The 18,810-nt window shown below is 44.3% G+C and overlaps 1 protein-coding gene across 6 annotated transcripts in view; it reads left to right on the top strand.

Annotated features, from left to right (window-relative positions):
* Window positions 1-18,810, top strand: part of LOC146663777 (C-terminal-binding protein 2) — a 95,767-nt gene that overhangs the window by 49,389 nt on the left and 27,568 nt on the right. For 2 of the 6 annotated variants that reach the window (XM_085416685.1, XM_085416687.1), the window contains exon 1: window positions 1,159-2,998. The exons of 3 other annotated variants lie outside the window; for them this stretch is intronic. In XM_085416685.1, coding sequence (XP_085272811.1) covers window positions 1,174-2,998 — 1,825 coding nt within the window. In that variant the 5' untranslated portion in view covers window positions 1,159-1,173. Of the gene's footprint in view, window positions 1-1,158; window positions 2,999-17,304; window positions 17,459-18,810 lie in introns of those variants that run through there. One more of the 6 variants, XM_085416691.1, reaches the window with a different exon arrangement.

Here is an 18,810-nt window from a genome sequence, read left to right as displayed (position 1 = left end):
GAATGCCTGCTGACAAACTGATAGATATAGTGGCTTAGTACCATGTAATAATGCACTAATTCAGTTCACACGTATTTAGATTTCTGCTACACACCTGTAATGTTCTTTCAGTGCCTTGTGCACAGTTGAGATACTATTATGTTGACACACCAGCCTACTGCAGTAGGTGTCTCTAGGATCATGCATTACAAGGACCATATAGACACTACTCATCGTAGTATAAATCAGTCATGACGAAAACAATCATTAGAACACGGCTGATTATAGGCATTCATATATGTCAACTTGCCCAGTGGTTTCCTGTCGTTTTCTACCAGTCACTAAATAAAATGTGGCCCACAGTAGTACTTGTGTGACTGGACACTGTAACCATCTCCTCCCCCTCTCTTAAGGGAAATACACCATGTCAATCCCCAACCTCCTCTGTCCCTTTGGGAAGATCCATTAATGCCCAGAGGGATACCGGCTGCAAGCCAATGGAGAGGTGAGCGGTAAACACTCGAGCTTTACTCTCTATAAACACATCCAGAGGTATCAGCAGTATGTTGGCTGTGTATACTATCTAGTTCAAGTGATGTCACAAGGGGCAGTGGATTTAAGCAGGTTTTAGTTTGATGCTAATCCCCTTGTGGCAAACGCAGTGGACAAGAAGACTACGCCTGCCAATGGCGTGCATCAACCCCCAGTGGATTAGTTCGCCTTGTCCCCTCCTCCATTCTGCTGCCATTGTCCAGCATGTGTTTTTTAACCCCAATTTCTCACCCTCAGTCTTAGCTTGGAAAGTAACCGTGATACCCAGCACAAGCATGACCTCTGCAGTAGAATGGAGCAGAGCTGCAACCTAAAGGTGTGTTAATTTTCTGTGTGTTTGTATTCTTTCTGTGTTTTTATCATGTTGGGCCTCTCTCCCCACAGATTTCTCATGTTTCCAGGACTGAATTATTTAAATAGGTTGCCAGCAGGGAGCTACATGATAGCATAGACTGAGAAGTGAGGGGAGGGGAGGGGGGCTTTCGGTTGCACATCAGGTAAAAGGGTACCTCCTGCTTCACCTTTCCTTTTTTCCTCTCTGTTCCTCTCTTTTGATTGGGGCTGAGTGTAACTGGAGAGTTGAAATACAACACCTGGCTCTATTTTCCGCCTTTATAGCTGCCCTCTTTATTGTCTTCACTGATGCCTAACTCAAGTGAACAGTCGTATTTTGGTGGCTGTCTGAGCCAGCGTGGTCCTGAATGGAGTGAAGGCCAGAACGATAGGGCTGCAAGTCGCTGTCACTACTGCGGTAACATTGCAGGGTGTAGAAATTCTTCTGCACTGTGTGGGGAAGACGGAGACGTTTGGTTTCACGGTCACCTAGATCTTGGGGAAAAACGGGATCCAGTCCTCCACTCCTCTCTATACAGACAGATCCAGCAGGACCAGCATGGGCAGCCACCACTGAAGAAAACCTCTGTACCTGACCTAAGCAGCAGTCTCTACCTCAAGGAGCTAATGGCAGGCCGGGCCTCAGCACCACCTCAGGATTATTACCTCACTGACGCCACCTTATCTGGTCATCCACCTAAGGAGTCTGGGTTTTACAGGGATAACCAGCACTTGCTCACCAGATCAGCCTTGCATTATGGGCCCAGCGTTGGGGGGGTTAGGTCTTCCTGGGATCAAGGACAAGCAAGAGCCACACCCTCTTTACTGGCCTCTGCTTCTACACCTACACCCGCGCCTCTTCCTCCTCCCCCTCCTCCCCCGCCTCCTCCGCCACCACCTCCCCCTCCGCTTCATGAGCTGAGCCGTTTGTACAGGGAAACTCTGGGATCTAAGATGATCCCAGACGTCCAGCGTATTGGTGGCAGCTCTCCCGCTACTGCGATCTTCGGGGCTCAGCCCCCGCTTCCTGTTTACGCTGCTGAACCGCTGTCTGCTCGTCAAACTTACAACAGTATCAACAGCTTGCGCCTGGATCCCCTTCAGCCAGCTGCCACCAGTTCATTGGTGGATCCAGCTTCTCAGGGAATGGACGCAGCTTTCCCCAGGGCTTACGGAGCTGTAGCCTCCCAGAGGCTGCCTTATGATCCAAACTATGACCCCAGCTCAGCCATGGTGGCTGCCACAGCTGGAATGGTCTCCACCTTGCCTCCTCACCAACCCAGTGCTGCAGACCCTAAGAAGATGGTGGACCCTGCTTTCTTGGCTTTCTTAAGAGGGGAAGGCTTGGCTGAAAGCACAATTACACTTCTGCTGCAACATGGCTTTGATTCCCTTTCCACACTGGGGATGATGGAGGACCATGATGTTAGGTCTGTGGCCCCTAATTTGGCCCAGGCCCGTGTTCTGTCACGAGTGGTGCTCAGTTGCAAGACAGTTGGGACGGCAACACGTGCCCGATCTAATAGCTTCAGCCATCGCAATGACCTCTACGTGCAGCCCCAGGGTTTGACTATGGACCCCAACCTGATGCAGCAACCTCCCACCACTGTCCAGACAGTTTCCCCTAGAATGGGAGAATTTCTGGGTAGAAGACCGAGCAGCGCACCCTCCCAACATCTCCTGGAAACCACCACCTACCCAGGAGCACGGCCGCTGGCACCTGGAGCTTTTCCAGTCAGCCCTGGAGGATATAGCAATGCTGTGACTCAGGGAAGACCCTTCTCCATGTATAATGCCCACACCGGTCTTGCCATGTCTGCTCTCGGAAACCAGCCTCCACCTGCTCCAGGCACCCCTGGAGCTGCACCTAAAACCTTCTCTGGCTCCTATTCCCCGATGGAACTGATGAAGAGAGCCCCCAACTTTCCCCCAGCATCACCTGTAGGAGCAGCAAGCCCCCTTCACAGCCCACAACTTCTCCGCAAGGGGATCAATGCTGCTCCTGAGAGTACCATAGTTCCCGTCAGCTCTGCCACCACTCTTCAAGCGCAAAACCTTAACAACAACAAGATGGTGGGACGCCGCACCGGTCCACCTGTCATAGTCTCAACCATGGTCACTACGCCTGACACAAGTAATGTCCAACCTCACTTTTCTCATTAATTTATGCAAACCTTCCATCCTTATTGCTGAATAACCTTTTTTTTTTGTAAGTTGGTAATAATTTTCTTCTGTATATTAGTTCTACATATTTTGACATGGATTTTGGCATACTAGGAAAAAAATCACACTGACAGTGTTTTTGAATGGAGGAGTAGCATGCAAGATGCATCTGACAAGTTAAGTAGCTATGCTCGGAGGGGTCTTCTTTTTTGAATTACGCAGCTATTTATACATGTATTGCAAGAGAGTTGTGTCATTTGCCAGAGGGGATCCTGTCTCATCATCAAGTTGAAATATTTCTTTTGAGCAGCACTGCTTTTATTGAGGTCAACATTTTTTCCATCTATTTCTTTTTAAAATTGTTGGTCAGAATTATTTTCAGGCACGAATGTGCTTTTGGAGTGGTTTGCAGCTCCGTTTTGCTTTTCAAGGTTGCCTGCACTTGATTTGGTGAAGTTAGAAAGCACATTTTAAACACTTTTGATTATTTAAGTGTAAGATATTAGACAGAGTGAGTTAAGTGACAGAATTGCATCAATGTTAAGCTTGTCTTATATGTAAAAGTTTATTTCCTTGATACAGAGCTACTGTCATTCTATTTTACGCTGCACTCTCTCCTAATCTGGGGCTTAACCGCCTCAAATCCAATTACACTAATTGGATGTATATTTGCGTCGACTATAGGAGGTAACTGTTTTTATAGACTCCACGCTTCCACTCAAATCCTGCTTCCAGTGCAGCGCAACTAAAAGAGTGTTTCTTTTGTTATAAACTCAAATTTAACTAATATATTGAGTTTATTAAGTAAATGTCCACTGATCTGCATTGTACACGTTTTCCAGCATGCTCCAAGAAGCAGTATACAGTTTAGATTGTAAAATCACTGCTAATAAACAGCAGTTGATGTTCATTTCGAAATTTCATTATAGCTTTTTTCATAGTGACAGAGCCATTAAGGAAATAACTACTAAATTAATATGTTTTTGGAGCTTTCCTAAGTGTGCTTTTATATTTAGATCTGCGGAAATACAGTTATTAATGGGCTTCAAACAAGGCTAACACAAGTAGTGAGGTAGCGTTTTATGTCCAGATACTGCAAGTGAATTCTCCAATGAGGCATCATCTCAGCTTATTTTGATTTCTCCTTCTAACTAGTTGATATATTTCCCGGCTGATGAGAGCTGATGAGCTTAGGGAGGAATTAAATCTTTTAACCTTGTTTTCAGCCGTGTAACCCTGTATCTTGCCGGCCTCTCTAATGGGTTCGTGGACCGCTGCACTTGTTATAGAGTAATGACTTTTATGAAGTGGCTTCCCTTCATGTGTTGTCAAGGAAATAAGAAGCGAGGTGTGAGAATCAGAAGAGGGAGAAGGAGATGTGGGGGAGGCAGGAGGGTTCCTCTCGCAGTTTCGCGGAAATGTACGCGTCTCTCCAAGGTCACGGCGACGGCCGAACGTACCCATAACACTTTTAGCAAACAAACTCATTTGCATGGCGCTGACATTTGTTGCTTCACTAACTTCATCTGATAATGGGCGGCCCTTGCTGCTGATCGGAAAGCGTACTTCTTAATTGTGTGTTGCCAGGCAACATAGGTTTCAGTGGTAATCAGAGGCAGATAATCTTCACATTTAAGGAAACAGGAAAGTGGAGCTCCGCATTCAGTGTTACACATTTAGTTTTTTTTAAACTTGTTACTTTTTTGCAGAGATAATTGAGTGAAAACAATAAGACGGTGTATATCTGTGAAGAGCCTCTCGCATTACATGCATGGCGTTTTATGTTAAAACATGCATATTGATGAAAAGTTGACACGTAATTCCTTTTACACGTCCTGAATAAATCCTCCCAATACGAAGCACTGTCCTTTTCATCGTCTCACATTAAAGTGGACGTTTACACATAGCGTGAAGGCATCTACATTATCGTACCATTAAATTCAAATTTATTCTCCAAGGAGAGTTGTAAAAACAAAGACGTGAGCAGAAGTGAAATCGGTGCTTTCTTAAAATATTTAAGTAGATGTAGGTGCAGGTGGGAGGGCCCTGCCTCCTCTCCGCTGGGCGCTGTCTTGGTTGGCTAAAGCTGTAAGTAGTGTTAATAATGGCATTAAACGGTTGAGTCAAGCTCTGTTGCACCATTTCCTTCAACCTTAAGTAGGGAGAGGGCCTCGAAGCACTTGCATTGGCCATGGAGTTGTCCGTCAGTGGCATCCCACAGAGCGGCACAGGTGGGTGAAACTTTCAGTGTCACGTGAAGCAGAAGAGCCATTTCCCTGGCTGTATGTGCGATTGGCTTGTAGCCTGAATTGTGTGCGTGCTCAGTAGATTAACAAAGGTGGACACTTGCACATGGTTTCCTTGTGGAGATAATCCGCAGAACATCTTCAGCTGTACTTTTCTGGGCTGGAGAATTAGCAGGCAGTGTGGGGAGGAGACGGGGTATATTTTGGGAGCAGAGCTTGTAACTTACAGGGAGGAGTGAGACCAGAACTTGGCAGCAGCGCCTCATAGCCATATGGGATGTGTCAGTTGATGTGTTTACCTGAATAAGTCTGTTCTCTTGGTGACACACTCGGTGCCCAGGTTGTAGTCAAAACACAGCAGATCACCTTTTTTTTTGCCTCTGAGAGGAAACCATTGCTGTTTGTGGCTGACAGTTATGCAACCTTCCAGTGCATGGTTCCCATGGGGGGCCTGAATGGGATTTTAATTTCCCTGCCTGTGTTTGGAAGGACATTCACGAGGATGCATGCCTAATGTGCACTCAGCTGTCCTTGGCTAAACTGCTTTGTGTTCAGGTGTCTGACGTTGATTTCACTGTGCACTCGTACATGTTTTTCCCCCTAGCTAGGTGGAAAGAAACAACTCCCTGTGTGTCATTTTGGCCCTAGACTAGTACTTGCAAATGCTTTAGCAACAAGGTAGCGTCTGTCTTCCTGCGTAGCCACTCTGGTTTTGATTCTATGGGAGCAAAGCGCTTTGATTTATAGCTAACATGGTCACACATGCATAACTCCAGATATTCATGCATTACGATATATGGCTGTGTGTGTGCGCGCTGGTGGAACAATGAACGAGGTTGGCACAATCCACCATGCTGCCACACATGCACACAGACAACAGATGCCCGTCTCTCAACAGCAGGAAGTGCTCATTTTCATCAGGATGGCTGAATGTGATGAAGCTGACAGCAGGACACAGAGACAAGACCTTAAGTTTCCTCTATTTGTCTCTCTCTTCCTTTTACTAGCACTATCTACTATACATATAAAGTGCCGTCAGGAAGTGTTGCAGTAGAATTGTTTTAGCTCTGCTTTAAAAAAAATATCAGCTAACTTAAAAACTAGGCACATCACGAGCTACTGGAGCACAGCTGAAAACGTCTGTTTTTCTGATGTGTATGTGTATGTGCAAACATGTATGATCCAGGCTCCGTTTTCTTTAAATTCAAATGCCCTGCGGTGTTAAGGCAACACAAAAATAACTTTCCTAATACTTCCTGGCTGAACTGCATGTTTACCCTTTCCTTACTTGTTCTTAATGCAATTATGGGTTACACATTATTATTGTGGAGGGCTAATAGCTTAAGGGAGGAATAGGCGCAGAATTAGAGAGGTGGAAGCCTGCTGTCCACATGTATGTGTTTGTGCATGCTACTATACAAGCATCACGTGTTGCTGACAGTGTGTCATCCTCGCTAATCCCACTGATATGAATGAAGGGAGACAGACAAGAAGGTTCAGCTCACACATCGTCGGTACGGAGTTATTATGTGGAGCTGTAATAAGCATCTATATGTGCTTTTGTATTAACGCCTTATAATCACGCACATGCAAAACCCTCACTACTTTAAAGCTGCAGAGCAATTTATTCAGTGCTAACTCTTCGTTTTTTCCCTTTTTTGTTCACATAAAAGAGTAAATGTGTAGTAATTGTAGCCTTTGTGCTTATTACCTGTAATTTTATTGAAAATAATTGTGCAACAAACTGAATGAACTCATAACATTTGGACAATTTGTTCTGTAGTAAGTAAAACACATGATCGGTGGTAATCGGTAAGAAACTTTCCTACCCTGTGTGCTTCACAGTAACTTTGGGATTCTTAGACACTTGCCTGTTTGCAGTCTCTCTGTCATGTATCTCCAGTTTCCTTTAAAACCTGGTAGATGTTACATGAACTGTCTGCTGCTCCATCTCCATTAAAAATCCGTATTGTTTGTATCCCCGAGGAAATACGACAAATCTATTTTTCCACTTCAGTATTTATTTCAGAGAGAGAAAAAAATTGAAGGAAAAAAAAAGTGTTTTCGAGCCCCATCCTCACTCACCCCTCCCTCTGTGTTTTCTCATGGTTGATCTTTCCAAACCATCGGTTGCGTTCACAGAGGGATTAATGGTTTCTGCAAAGCCAGCCAACCCGTGGAGGGAATGGAGCCTTCGAGCGAATGAGGAACAGCTGGTCTCCCCCTGCTTGTGACAGCTTGAGTGTTTGAGTGTGTGTTTGTGCGTATATGTGCGATAGTTGCAGCTGACCTCTGCGCAGGGTCAGAGGTGTTCCTGCTCCGAAATAACACAAAGTTTATGTTGCCGCTCTTCTGCATTGCTGATAAATGCCAGTCAGTACTGTCAATAGGCCTATTTAAGTATTACGGGTTTGCAACACGAGTTTTTGTTTATACTCTGCAATTACCCTGTAATTACCCTTCAAGTTTGTGTGTTTTTCATTATTGAGAGAATTTTCTGTTATTTTGTGGTGATCAATTTGCTGTCGTCCTCAGTGCTAAAGGTAACTGCGATGGTGCGATGCATACAGTGTGAGTATGTGCGGGGGGTTTTCTCCAGCTTTTGTGGGTCTTCGTCTGATGACTTGTTATGATTGGTGGGAAGAATAATTTGGCTATTTCGAGAGACTGCATTGTCATGTTTATTCTACTAGTCTCCCCATCCCATGGCAGTTTTGTTTACAGGATAGCAACGGCGTGCGCTTGCTGCTCGTGCTGCAAGAATGGCAGCGCTTTGATATAATCTCCCCAATTATCTGTCGTCAATTCCGCTGTATATTATTCCTCTCTCCACAGCAGCTGGGGAGGAGACTGGTTTTGTGCTTGTCACAGAGGAACAGCTGCATCCACTAAAGCAGACAACTACCTCTGCATACCTCCCCAGTTATTCTCTCCTTTTTTCTTTTTTTTTCTTTTTTTATCCCTCCCCCTCTTTCTCTCTCACTCAGTGGTGGGCAGGTCACCCTGAATTATTCATCAGTGTGAAATGAAAAAGCTCATGGATATTGAATATCCCCTCTGAAGTGGTGGCCAACATTGTGTTTTTTTTTCTCCTCTTCTTCGATTTTTTTTTTTTTTTTTTTTTTTGCAACTGAAAAGAGTAAAGAGAGGCAGATCTCATTGCCAGGGTATTTCAAAGGTTAACCGATTGCTTTACCTCGTGCACATATTTACTTCTTTCATGGTCTGTGGTCAGGGAGGAGGGAGGAGGAGAGACACTGAGAAATACAGAGGATGAAGAATAAAACCTAGGAAGACAGATGAAAGCAACAGGATTTTTTTTAAAGGTGTAACAGTAATCTCTGTTCTTTTTTTTCCTGGAAGAACTTGTTTCTCTGACCACCATATAGTGGGTGATCTCATTGCCTAGCTGATGTACTAACCTTTTTTGTTGTGAGGCCTATTTTCTTCCAGTAAAAATTGCACTTCGGCCGGTTGTGGTCATCCTGATCGATCAGTTGTCATTCGTTCCCCATGTGGTCCTCTGTGCTTCTCTATTGTCTTCCGGGCTAGTCTTTTGTCCTGTGGTTTGATCTCCTGCCCGTGTTGCAAATCCATGTTACCGGTTGCCATTCATCCAGCACAATTGCCAGTAAACACAGCAGAGGCTCTCAGAACATTTCCCATGTGAGTTTATTTGTAATGGGCAGGGATAATGGGTAGAAATTAAAAATTCGGTCGAATATTTTTGTTTCCCATTTGCCGTCCTAAAAAGTAAGCGAATACTGATTTTCCAGAGGACAAAGATGTGAAACATCCTCCTTACTGCCATAGAGCAAATGCTAAAATAACAAATAAACCAAAATAATCTGCTCAGCAGCGAATCCCTCATCCCTTGTTTCCTATGTTGTACACACTAATAGGAGATGGAGTGCTTTATTTGTTCAATAATACCTGAGAGAACAGGCAGCGCTGACCCTGCATTGCTCCCATTGGCTGCTACCTTTGCTTCCTTTCATTTTGGTCCATTTTCCTCCATTCCTGATTTCTACTGCAGCACAGACAATTACGCAGGAATGCTTTTAAAGGTATTCTCAAGCTTTACAAATGTTCCTACAGGAAACAGCCAGGGGTTCAAACGGCTTTTTTTTAATTTTTTTTTATGAGCAACAGTTCTTAACAGAGTCATAATGACTGACAACTGGAGAGAAGAAAGATATTTTATTTTCCCATGAAAAAAAGAGAAAGTCAAATTGTTTGTCTTCCAGGAAAGCCTCTTTTTTTTTTTTTTGCTTTAAACTCATATTTGGGAACACGCCGTTACCTCTGGGTAATTGTGTTTTAGCTTGAGTGAAATGCATCAATTGTGACGGCGTACAAGTTGCGTGGGAACGTCGTTGTGGCTTTAAGGTGTCAGGTTTTCCAGGTGTCAAATTGTGCGCCCAAAATGCGAACTCCGGTTACAGTAGGTTTCAGGGTATTATATTTTGTGGGGAAGAGGTCTGTGCTGCCACAGGAAGTGTAAAATATCATTTGCCATGGTAGAGGGAGGTGGATGAGTAGGTGGGTGGGAGTTTCTTTTCAGAGGGTGTAGTGCGATGAAGCGGGGGGGGGCTATGATGATGAAAATGGCTGTAACTCTTTAGCAAAGTGAGCTTTAAAAGGCTGTAAGTGGACACCTCATAGTATCTGATGGCTGACTCCTGGTTGACAGGACCCCCATGACCCCAGTGTATTTATCGTAATGGAGCACAGCTGGGCTGCAGCTTCGATGGGTTAATAGCCATGTGACAGCTTTTGGGGGTTGGGGGGAGGTAGGCAGGAGGTATTTTGTGCACGTATGTGCATGCATTTTATTTACTCGTGCACTCCGTTGAGTGGCACACAGGGGCCACACTTGGGAGGGTTGGGACTTTGTGCTCCACTCTCTCTGCCAGGCCAGATGGCTCCTGTCACTGAAAGGGGAGGAGGAGCGATGGAAGGAAAAAGGGGAAGGATGGAGCTCTGAGTCGCCCTTAACAGCGCTAGAGTGGCCTGTCCCCAGAGCCACCACATCTGGAGACCACCTGCTGCTGGCTCAGCCTGCTTCCTCCATCCTCATCGCTCTTGCACACGCTCACTTTTCTCACTCTGTTTTTCCAGATGGGGGAGGTGGCGGTGGTGGCAGTGGTGTGTTTGGTCAGGCTGCGTGCCTATATTTCAGCAACTTTAGTGTCTGTGCTTTGGGTGGAGGAGGTGCAGGAAGGAGTGAGCTGAGGAGGGATGGGAAGAGGAGGTGGCGTGAGAGCATAGAAAAATATCATTTTATTTTATGACTGCACCAGCCTCTGAGAGTTGTGGGTTTTGTATTTGTTGTATTTCTTCTTTTATTCCTCCCCAAGTAAAGAGACAGAGTGAGAATGTTCGTTTTTCTTCTCTTAGCCGTTGCTGCAACTGATCCACAGGCCACGGGGGGGCTGTTCCTGCCTGGAAAATAAAGCCTGCTTGCCCTCGTTGGCTCCCCCCAAATAAAATACACTCATTTGCATTCCCATGCTGTAATTTAGCCCTTCTCTCTCACACATACACTCTCTCTCTGCCTTTGCTCTCTCTTTCACTATCTCTGTCCCTCATCCCTGCATCTTTTCAGCCCCGGTCCTTGCAGTTCTGCAGGGACTTGAACGTGGGAGGGGAAGAGAGGAAGGGAGGCAGAGAAAACAAAGGCGAAGAGGCAGTGTTGACTCAGGGTTGTTATCTGGACCGCCGGTGAGGGGGTGGGGGGTCTTGTGGGTATCTGTGTGTCTGCATACATGCCTGGGGGGTTATTTACCCTGGCTGCCACTGTCACGGCAGGTGCCTCCCAGTGGATAAACCTGGGCCTCCTAAATAAATATTCACTGCAGTGAAATTAGACTTGCATCACCAAAAATTAAACTAATACTGCCCTCTTTCCCTCCCTCTGAAGAATGTCCAGACCGCTAAAGATCACCCATATATTGATGTTGCATGGTGACTGGCTTTACGATCATCCTGATATTTTGGTTGGGTGGGATCAGAGGTTTCAGCTCTCATTTTAAGTTGTGAAGTGAACAAACATGATCTTTGGCTAAAGTTATTTTGCATTGCTGATTCCCTGTGAATGAGGGTTGAAATTGTTTTATTGGTCTGAACGGAAGACTTAGTTTGTTTGCTTTGGTCTTTTTCCCCCACATAATAAATTCAAGCAGACAATGCGTTCATAAGGGACAGATTTACTAAAGGTTTGTGGCAGTGCCAGCTCATTTCTGGAATAAAAAAACATGTTGGGATTTACTAAAGACATGCAGTGTAAAGTTAGCAATGGAAAGGTGTGGACTTTTTTTTAAGCCATGTTTGTAGGGCTTAGTTTTTCAGATTTACAATTTTGGGAAGTGGAGTCTGCTGAGGTTTGCAGTAGTCAGTTTACTGCCAAAAACATTCCTGATGCACTGAGAGTGTATGCTAGAAGGAAGAGCATTTTATTCGCTTGTGCTAATTTATTTTGAATGTGTTATCAGAACATATTAATTGCCAAGGCACGCTGTTCTTGCTGGAGGAACTCAAAGACTGCCCAACTAGAAAAAGTCACACAATTCCCGCTGCACCAAAAATCTTGCAACCCGTAATTCTCTTTTTTTTCCTTTTGTCCTCTTGTTATTTAAGTCAAGCAGGGCTTTATAATAAAACTTTTACTTTCACAAAACTGCCTTCAGCCTTTATTTCACTGAGTCTTTCCAAGTGAAAAAGTAATGACACAAAAAATTCGCATAGTTTTTCATGTTTCGGGACAAAACTGCATACAATGTTGCCACTTGTTAGACTATAACAGCCTAGCAGTCATTTATTCTATAGGTAGAATCAATCAGAATGTAGTGCTGTTGTAGCCTACACATGTGAGTTCTCATTTGTGTGTCTTCCTTACTCCATGAAGAACACCTTTCCCTACTATTGCAGTTACCTTGGCCACAAAGCTGTTCCAGATGTTCATTTTGGAAACATATTGAATATTGTGATTTGGAGGTATTTTATAATAACGATTGCATTCCTCCACTGGTCCCCAGAAGATTTCTTCTTCCACTGTTTGTGTAACTAATAGATTCTCTTGCTTATTAGATCTTTTTTTTAGGTGGATTTTCTGATTATTGGAATGAATTGGCTACATCTGAACTCACGAATGTGCACAGTGACTGTAATTACCTGCAGAGCTTGTAGTTGTAGTTGAACCTGTAGCTGAAATGAAAAGAAAAAAAGGTCTTGTCTGCTTCATTAACATTGCATTCCAGCGAGAATCAAGATATGCAATTTGTAAACTTAAAAAGTCACAGTGTTTTTGGGATACTCGTGGCTATATTAGTACAGATTTTGAAATAAATCTCTTCACCCCACTGGTATGGTAAATTAAATTTGTGATGCTCAGCACTCTGTGGTAGGGCTGCTCGATTATGGCAAAAATGATAATCACAATTATTTTCACTGAAATTGAGATCTCGATTATTTGACGATATTTATTTAACCCTTTAAGACCTACCATAGAACCAAGTCCGCCAGAGCTTATATTATTTTTTTACATGTTGTAGTGCCATTTGTGGGAGCATTTCAAGTTGCTATACATCAATACAACTGTTATATCCCATATTTTAATAATATGTATGTATTAAGTCCATAGTAACTACATTAATTGCAAAAAAGTGCAATAAACTACAAAAAAATTGAAATTTTTTTTTTTTTACATATATTTCTACTTGGAGAAATTTAAGAGGTTTATCCCTCAAAACTTTAAATACAAAAAAGTTGCAAAAAATAGTTTACAACAACAGGAAATTTATTTTGAGTGTCTTCATAGTTTTATTTTGGAGATACAGCAATTTTTATATACTGCAGGAAAAACGAAAAACAATCCTATGATGCAAATTTGCAAAGAAAACAGCAGGTGCATCAAAATAAACTATTTCCAGCAGTGCAATTCGAGTTCTAAGTATCCCAGAAACTATTCAGAAAAGTCAAACATGACTTATAAAAACACCAGTATAGGCTTTTAAGGCCTACAAGTAAAAAAACTACATTTTCTGCGAAAATGACGTCACTTCCGGTTTCGGGCAGGAAATTGCGGACATGCAATAGTTAGCGCTGACTCTGTTTCAATGTGGGAAGTGTTACGAACAGCTGATCGGATGGCAGCGTGTTTCTGGAATATTATGTTTTTGTTGCTGCAAGCGCTTTTTATGCAATTTTTGCAAAGCTATATGTGGAAGGAAACCGTGACCTAGGACAAGCTGATGGCATAAGATGTAAGTACAACTCCTCCGGTTTCATATGCAAAAAATTTTATTGCGCTAGCTTACAGGGTTCAGGTTCTACAGGGATTTAAAAATAGTTACACAAAACGGAGTGTGCTGCTCTGACCGGCTTTAAAGGGTTAACAATAACAATGTATTGAATAATGACTTTAAAAAATAATATAAAATAGTGTGCAAATACTGATAACAGTGCAAATGTTTGCAATATAAGAAATAAATGAAAAATGTCAACATCTATGTTTAGTGAACTTTGCAGTGTTGCTCTGTGGTGCAGCTACTTGATCCACGTCTGACTCCGCAAACCCATAATGTTTCCACACCACTGAAGTTTTTTTTTTGTTTTTTTTACCTCTTTTCAACCAACGGCAGTCACTCTCCTCTCCAAATAACTTCTGCTTAGCTTTCCGAGCATCCCTCGGGTCCTCTTAATTGTTGTGACTCGTGTTCGAAATGCAGAGAGGTGCGCTCGATTTGCCACACGGAGCAGCACGAGAGTAAAGCAAGAGGGAGGAGCTGATAATCGGCTCAGTCATTTTTAATGATCGTTGAAAGCCCAGATCGTAATCGTGATTAAAATTCGATTAATTGAGCAGCCCTACTCTGTGGAAGCCAGCAGTATTCATTGGGAAAACTGTTCCGTAAAGTCTGCGGACATTTTTTGAGCAGATCAAGCATAAGTAGAAGTACAGTACAGGAGAAAATCATGGTCTTACAGTGTGCTAGAAAAAAATTGCATTAAAGAATGCACAAACTCTTGATACCACTAAAACTAAAATAAAAAATAGAACACCAACACTTAGCTCTTAAAAAGGAGAAAAAAATCAAAGCAAGAAAAACGTACTGTAAAAGCTGTCTGGTGATATTCTCTGGGGTTTAACTGCTGTGGAGCTGAACCTCTTTTTGACCCAAGTCCAGCATCTGAAATGAACCCCTGAACCTCTGGTCATAATGTGGTCAGCTCAAGCCTCGTCTCCAAGCGGCAGGTTGGCTCGCTCTACCACTTACTTTCTTAAAATCCCTTTAACTGCTTTAGGGGGATTTAACGGGCCTCTACATCCACTGTGCTCTCAGAAGCCAAGTTCTAGCACTTACATTAAAAGGGCGCACACAGTATAATTAGGCTGGTTAAAGAAGAAGGCTCCCTCTCATGGACTGTAAGAAGGCTTGGAACATTTGTTGGGTCTTCCAGAGCGTGAACGCTGCCCTTGATGTCTTACTATGCTAAAGGTTGGCGCTCAGAGAAACCATGCAGCAGGAAGGAGTGTAGACTGAAAACCTCAAGTATTATTATGCATCCCAGGAAAAGCAGCACTATTGCTTTTCTTGTAAGTGTGGTTGATTTAAAATTTAACAGATTTCTTTTTTTTTTTCCGTAGAAAGCCACACTAATTTTTTAAAGAGGCAGCTAATATAAAAACCCAGATTTACATCCTTGTGCAACTCAAAGCACCTGAGAGTAGGTTGATCACTTATGTTTACACAAAGACTGTGTTTACTATGTGTAAAGTGAAGAGAAAAATGAAAGGCTAAAATAAAGATCGGTAGACATTAAAAAAAATTGGATTTCAAATGGAATTGATTAAATCTGACTTTAAGATTTTTATCGCACTGAATATTTCAGAAATTCAGCGCTAAGGTTTTTTTTGGTCAGAATTTCAATTAAATACATTTTGGGCAGCAAAACTGAAATGGTGTGGGGAGCAGGGATGGGATGCTGCAGTGCCAATCTGTCGTCACTAGTCTTCACTCGCCTCTTCCAAATAAGCATGTCGTTACATGCTCGTCAGCTTTTGGACGAGTGCTGGAGCACATCTCGCTTTCTTTGAACTGGGCCAGTGGTTCCCCATGCATAGCCTATTGCTTCTGTGCAGCTGCATCTTCCCTGCTTTAACCCAAAATTTTTTCTTCTGGGATTCTGTGATATTCTTGTGTTAATATACTGCTGTCAGACAGACAACCCCCACCCCAGCTTTTTTAATATTATTAAAGAGAGAAAGATCAGAGGGGCAGCCATATCCCCACACTTTATAAGGAGTGTGAGCATGTCTGGCCGGCTGGCAGGAAGTGGGTTGCTACTGCCTTTGATGGTCAAACTCTCTCAGATGTGTCATTGCTGCAGACTGTAGCTCGGATGACAGGTCATGTCTCCGCTTGTTGGGCTCTTGCAGCTGAGATACAACAGCCCCAATAATTACCTGAGCAAGCACACACACTTTAAGCGGATATACATCATGGTCCTACACACAGACAAAAAAAGAGAAGTAGCTTTACACTTAGATGGACACTGCTTGTGCTGTTTCACCTTTCTGCTTTCACTGTGAGTGATGATCAGTTCTGGCGCGTGACCGTGCCGGACTCTTGCTGTATTGGTCACGCTTGTCACGCAGCTGACGGTGTGCGTGCACGTGTGTTTATGTGTATGTTCGTCGCCGTGCTCTGGCGAGTAGCAGGGAGGCTCCGATTGCTTTGTTATTCCAAACAGGGTGTTTACAGCCACTCATCCTCACAGTCATTCAGCAAGGCGATCTGTCAGCTCTCCCCTACAGGGACCAAACTGTGAACTTAACACGCTCGGCTCTGATGACTTCCCTGATGGTGTGAAGAACAGCAAAGTCTACAGCTGTAATGTTGTTGCTGGAGTGGCTTGAATGTTGCATTGTTCTTGCAGTTTGTGTGTGTGTGTGTGTGTGTGTGTGTGTGTGTGTGTGTGTGTGTGTGTGTGTGTGTGTGTGTGTGTGTGTGTGTGTGTGTGCATTTTCAAAGGGAGGTAGGCGGTATGAGTGTGTATGTCACTTCCCCAATGTTTTTCCAGTAAGCCCCCAAAATATCAGGGTGGAGTGAGTTTGTGTGCATGTTCAGTATTTTTGGTGGGGAGTGGGGAGAAGGTCTAGATGAAAGTAGAAAAGAAGAAAAGGAAACCAAATAATCAGCAGGGAAAGGGAGGTGAGGCTTAGGCTGGGAGCAAACCAGTGTGTGTGTCTGTGCGTGTGAGGGGGGGGAAAAGGGGCAGGCATTCTCAAAACACCATGGAGTCCAGATCAGAAATAAAACATAAAAAAGTGGAGAGGCAGGAGGAGGGAAAAAAGGGAGGAGGAATTGTGCTTGAGTGTGTTATGCGTGTGGATCCTGTGAAGTGAACTGAACACAGCCGTAAATTGTGCAAGCCCAGAGAGTCCAGCTCTGTATGTCCAAGCTGGCACGTCTGATTTAGACAGATCTTTTTTTTTTTCCTCTCTTTTCCCCGATGCAAGGTCTTTTTTTCTGCAGCTTCTGGTTTATTATCTGCTAAGACAAAGGCAGGAGAAAAAAAGCTAAGGAGAGAGAGCGATAGAGAGACACGCAAAGCGAATAAATGTTGCGCAGCTGACAGCAGAGGAAGCAGCGAGAGAGTTTCCAGCTACTGCGTTCCCCGACCGCAGCAGCCTTTTCTTCCTGGGAGATTTAAAAAAGGAAAAGAGAAAAGGACAAAAGCTCCTGCCCCCGTCTTTCTCCGTCCTGCTACCATCCGATCATCAGCTCTGACCTCAGCGTGTGTGAGTAAGCGTGCATATAAGGACGCCGCGGGTGTATGGTGCTTTTCTCCCTGCCCTCAAAGGCATGGACTAAAGATGATGCAGCCAGGGGCTTAGTGAGAGCCCGCACCGCAGAGACCCCTTCCCCTCACCAACAGGGCCAGACCGAGAGGAGCAACTCCAGGGGAAGGGGGAGGGGGGTTAGAGGAGTGGAGGAGGAGGAGAAGAGGAAGAAGTGGAGGGGGGGGGGGTACCCTCCATGGATGATTGCAGAGGGTCCTTCACTTTCCTTTTTTTGTGTTTTTTGTTTTTTCCACTCCCTACTCGCCTCAGTCATCTCCTGCTTTCGCTGTGATGCATAGCCTTTAAAAACGAATAATGTGGAGACAACATTTTCCAGGCAAGCAGCATGTTTCCTGTTTTCTCTTCTGGATGTCTAATAAAGTCTGGCATGTGGGAGGTGGGAGGGAAGTAGGTGAATGGGGAGGGGTAGAGGGAGTATGGGTAAGAGGAGAGGAGGGGAGCAGTGTTTTAGAGTGTGTGTGTATGTGTGTGGATGCATTGCGTGCCCGGTAAGGAGTAGTCATTTCGGGGTCTGTTACTTGTGCTGCTGAACTGGGCTTACTAGGTTTTTGCTGCCTCTGCAGTCTTGGGCTCAGAGTTGCACTTTGTAGCTCAGGGCAACGCCGAAGAATAAAAGAGCGGGAAAAAGAGAGAGGAAGGGGAGGTAATGGGAGGTAATGGGAGGTCCGGCGTGGTTCTGCCATGGATGCTGTTGACACTCGCTTTTGTCCCGCAGTGGAGTGCGAGCTCCGGCCCGCCAGTGCACACAGAGGGTACCATTTAAAACAGCCGTGCGCTCATTTTCTTGGCAGGGGATGGATTGGTGTGGCGGGCAGCCGGGTGGTGACAGGGGTGGGGCACTGGCAGCGGAGGACAAGTGGCCTTTGTGTGCTACTTTTGGGGAAGTGAAGGGAGGGAAGGGCAGGGAGGAGGCTGCCAACAAAGGGTGCTTATGCCCGCCCTCCACACCCGCTCTCTTCAACTACTACAACTCATGCAATGACCTCGTACAAGCGCCATGTGAAATGGAGGGAAACTTAAGTGAGGAACACAAAGTGTTGTTTGACCTAACAGCACTGTAACCTGTGCACAGCAAGCTTCTCCTTTACCTCGCAGCAACCTCCTGGCTGTTCACCAAGGTTTGCTGTCCCATTCATTACCTCCCAGTTACATACTATCGACCCTCATGTCAACGTTTTCATAAAAATCTCACTTTGCCTTTGCAACCTTTTCCTCTACAAGAACATTTACAGCATGGAAATGTGGTTTGAAGGCCTTTTGTTGAACATGAATGTGGTTTAGAATCTTCTTCCTAATTAATTTGTTACCAATTAAAGTGCATCTGGTACACAGCAGACCATCCTATGTGCTCTGGCTTTCCTCTGTAGAGTTTTCTCATGTGACATCACATTGCTCAAGAATTGCCCACCTTAACTATCAGTCATGAGGGAAAAATGTGTATTGCCCAACTGGCTGCAACTGCAACCTCCTTTTAGTTGCTTTGGTTTCTAGCAGATCACCTCAGTTGCTTGTATAAATGCAGAGTGGTATAAAAGTGAAAAGAGGTGAGTGAAGAAGAAAGGCTCAGTTCATCATAGGAAGCACTCAGCAGCCTAGGTCTATTACAGTGTAACTGAGGGGTAAGCATCACCTGATCCAGCCATAACTATAAGATTTATCAAAAAGAAA

This window comes from Rhamphochromis longiceps, linkage group LG8 (assembly GCF_057381845.1).
Source record: "Rhamphochromis longiceps isolate RC_006_pf linkage group LG8, R_longiceps_female_GT1.1, whole genome shotgun sequence".
Lineage (NCBI taxonomy): Eukaryota > Metazoa > Chordata > Actinopteri > Cichliformes > Cichlidae > Rhamphochromis > Rhamphochromis longiceps.
The sequence above is the reverse complement of the archived record's forward strand: the minus strand, read 5'-3'. Positions and strand labels throughout refer to the sequence as shown.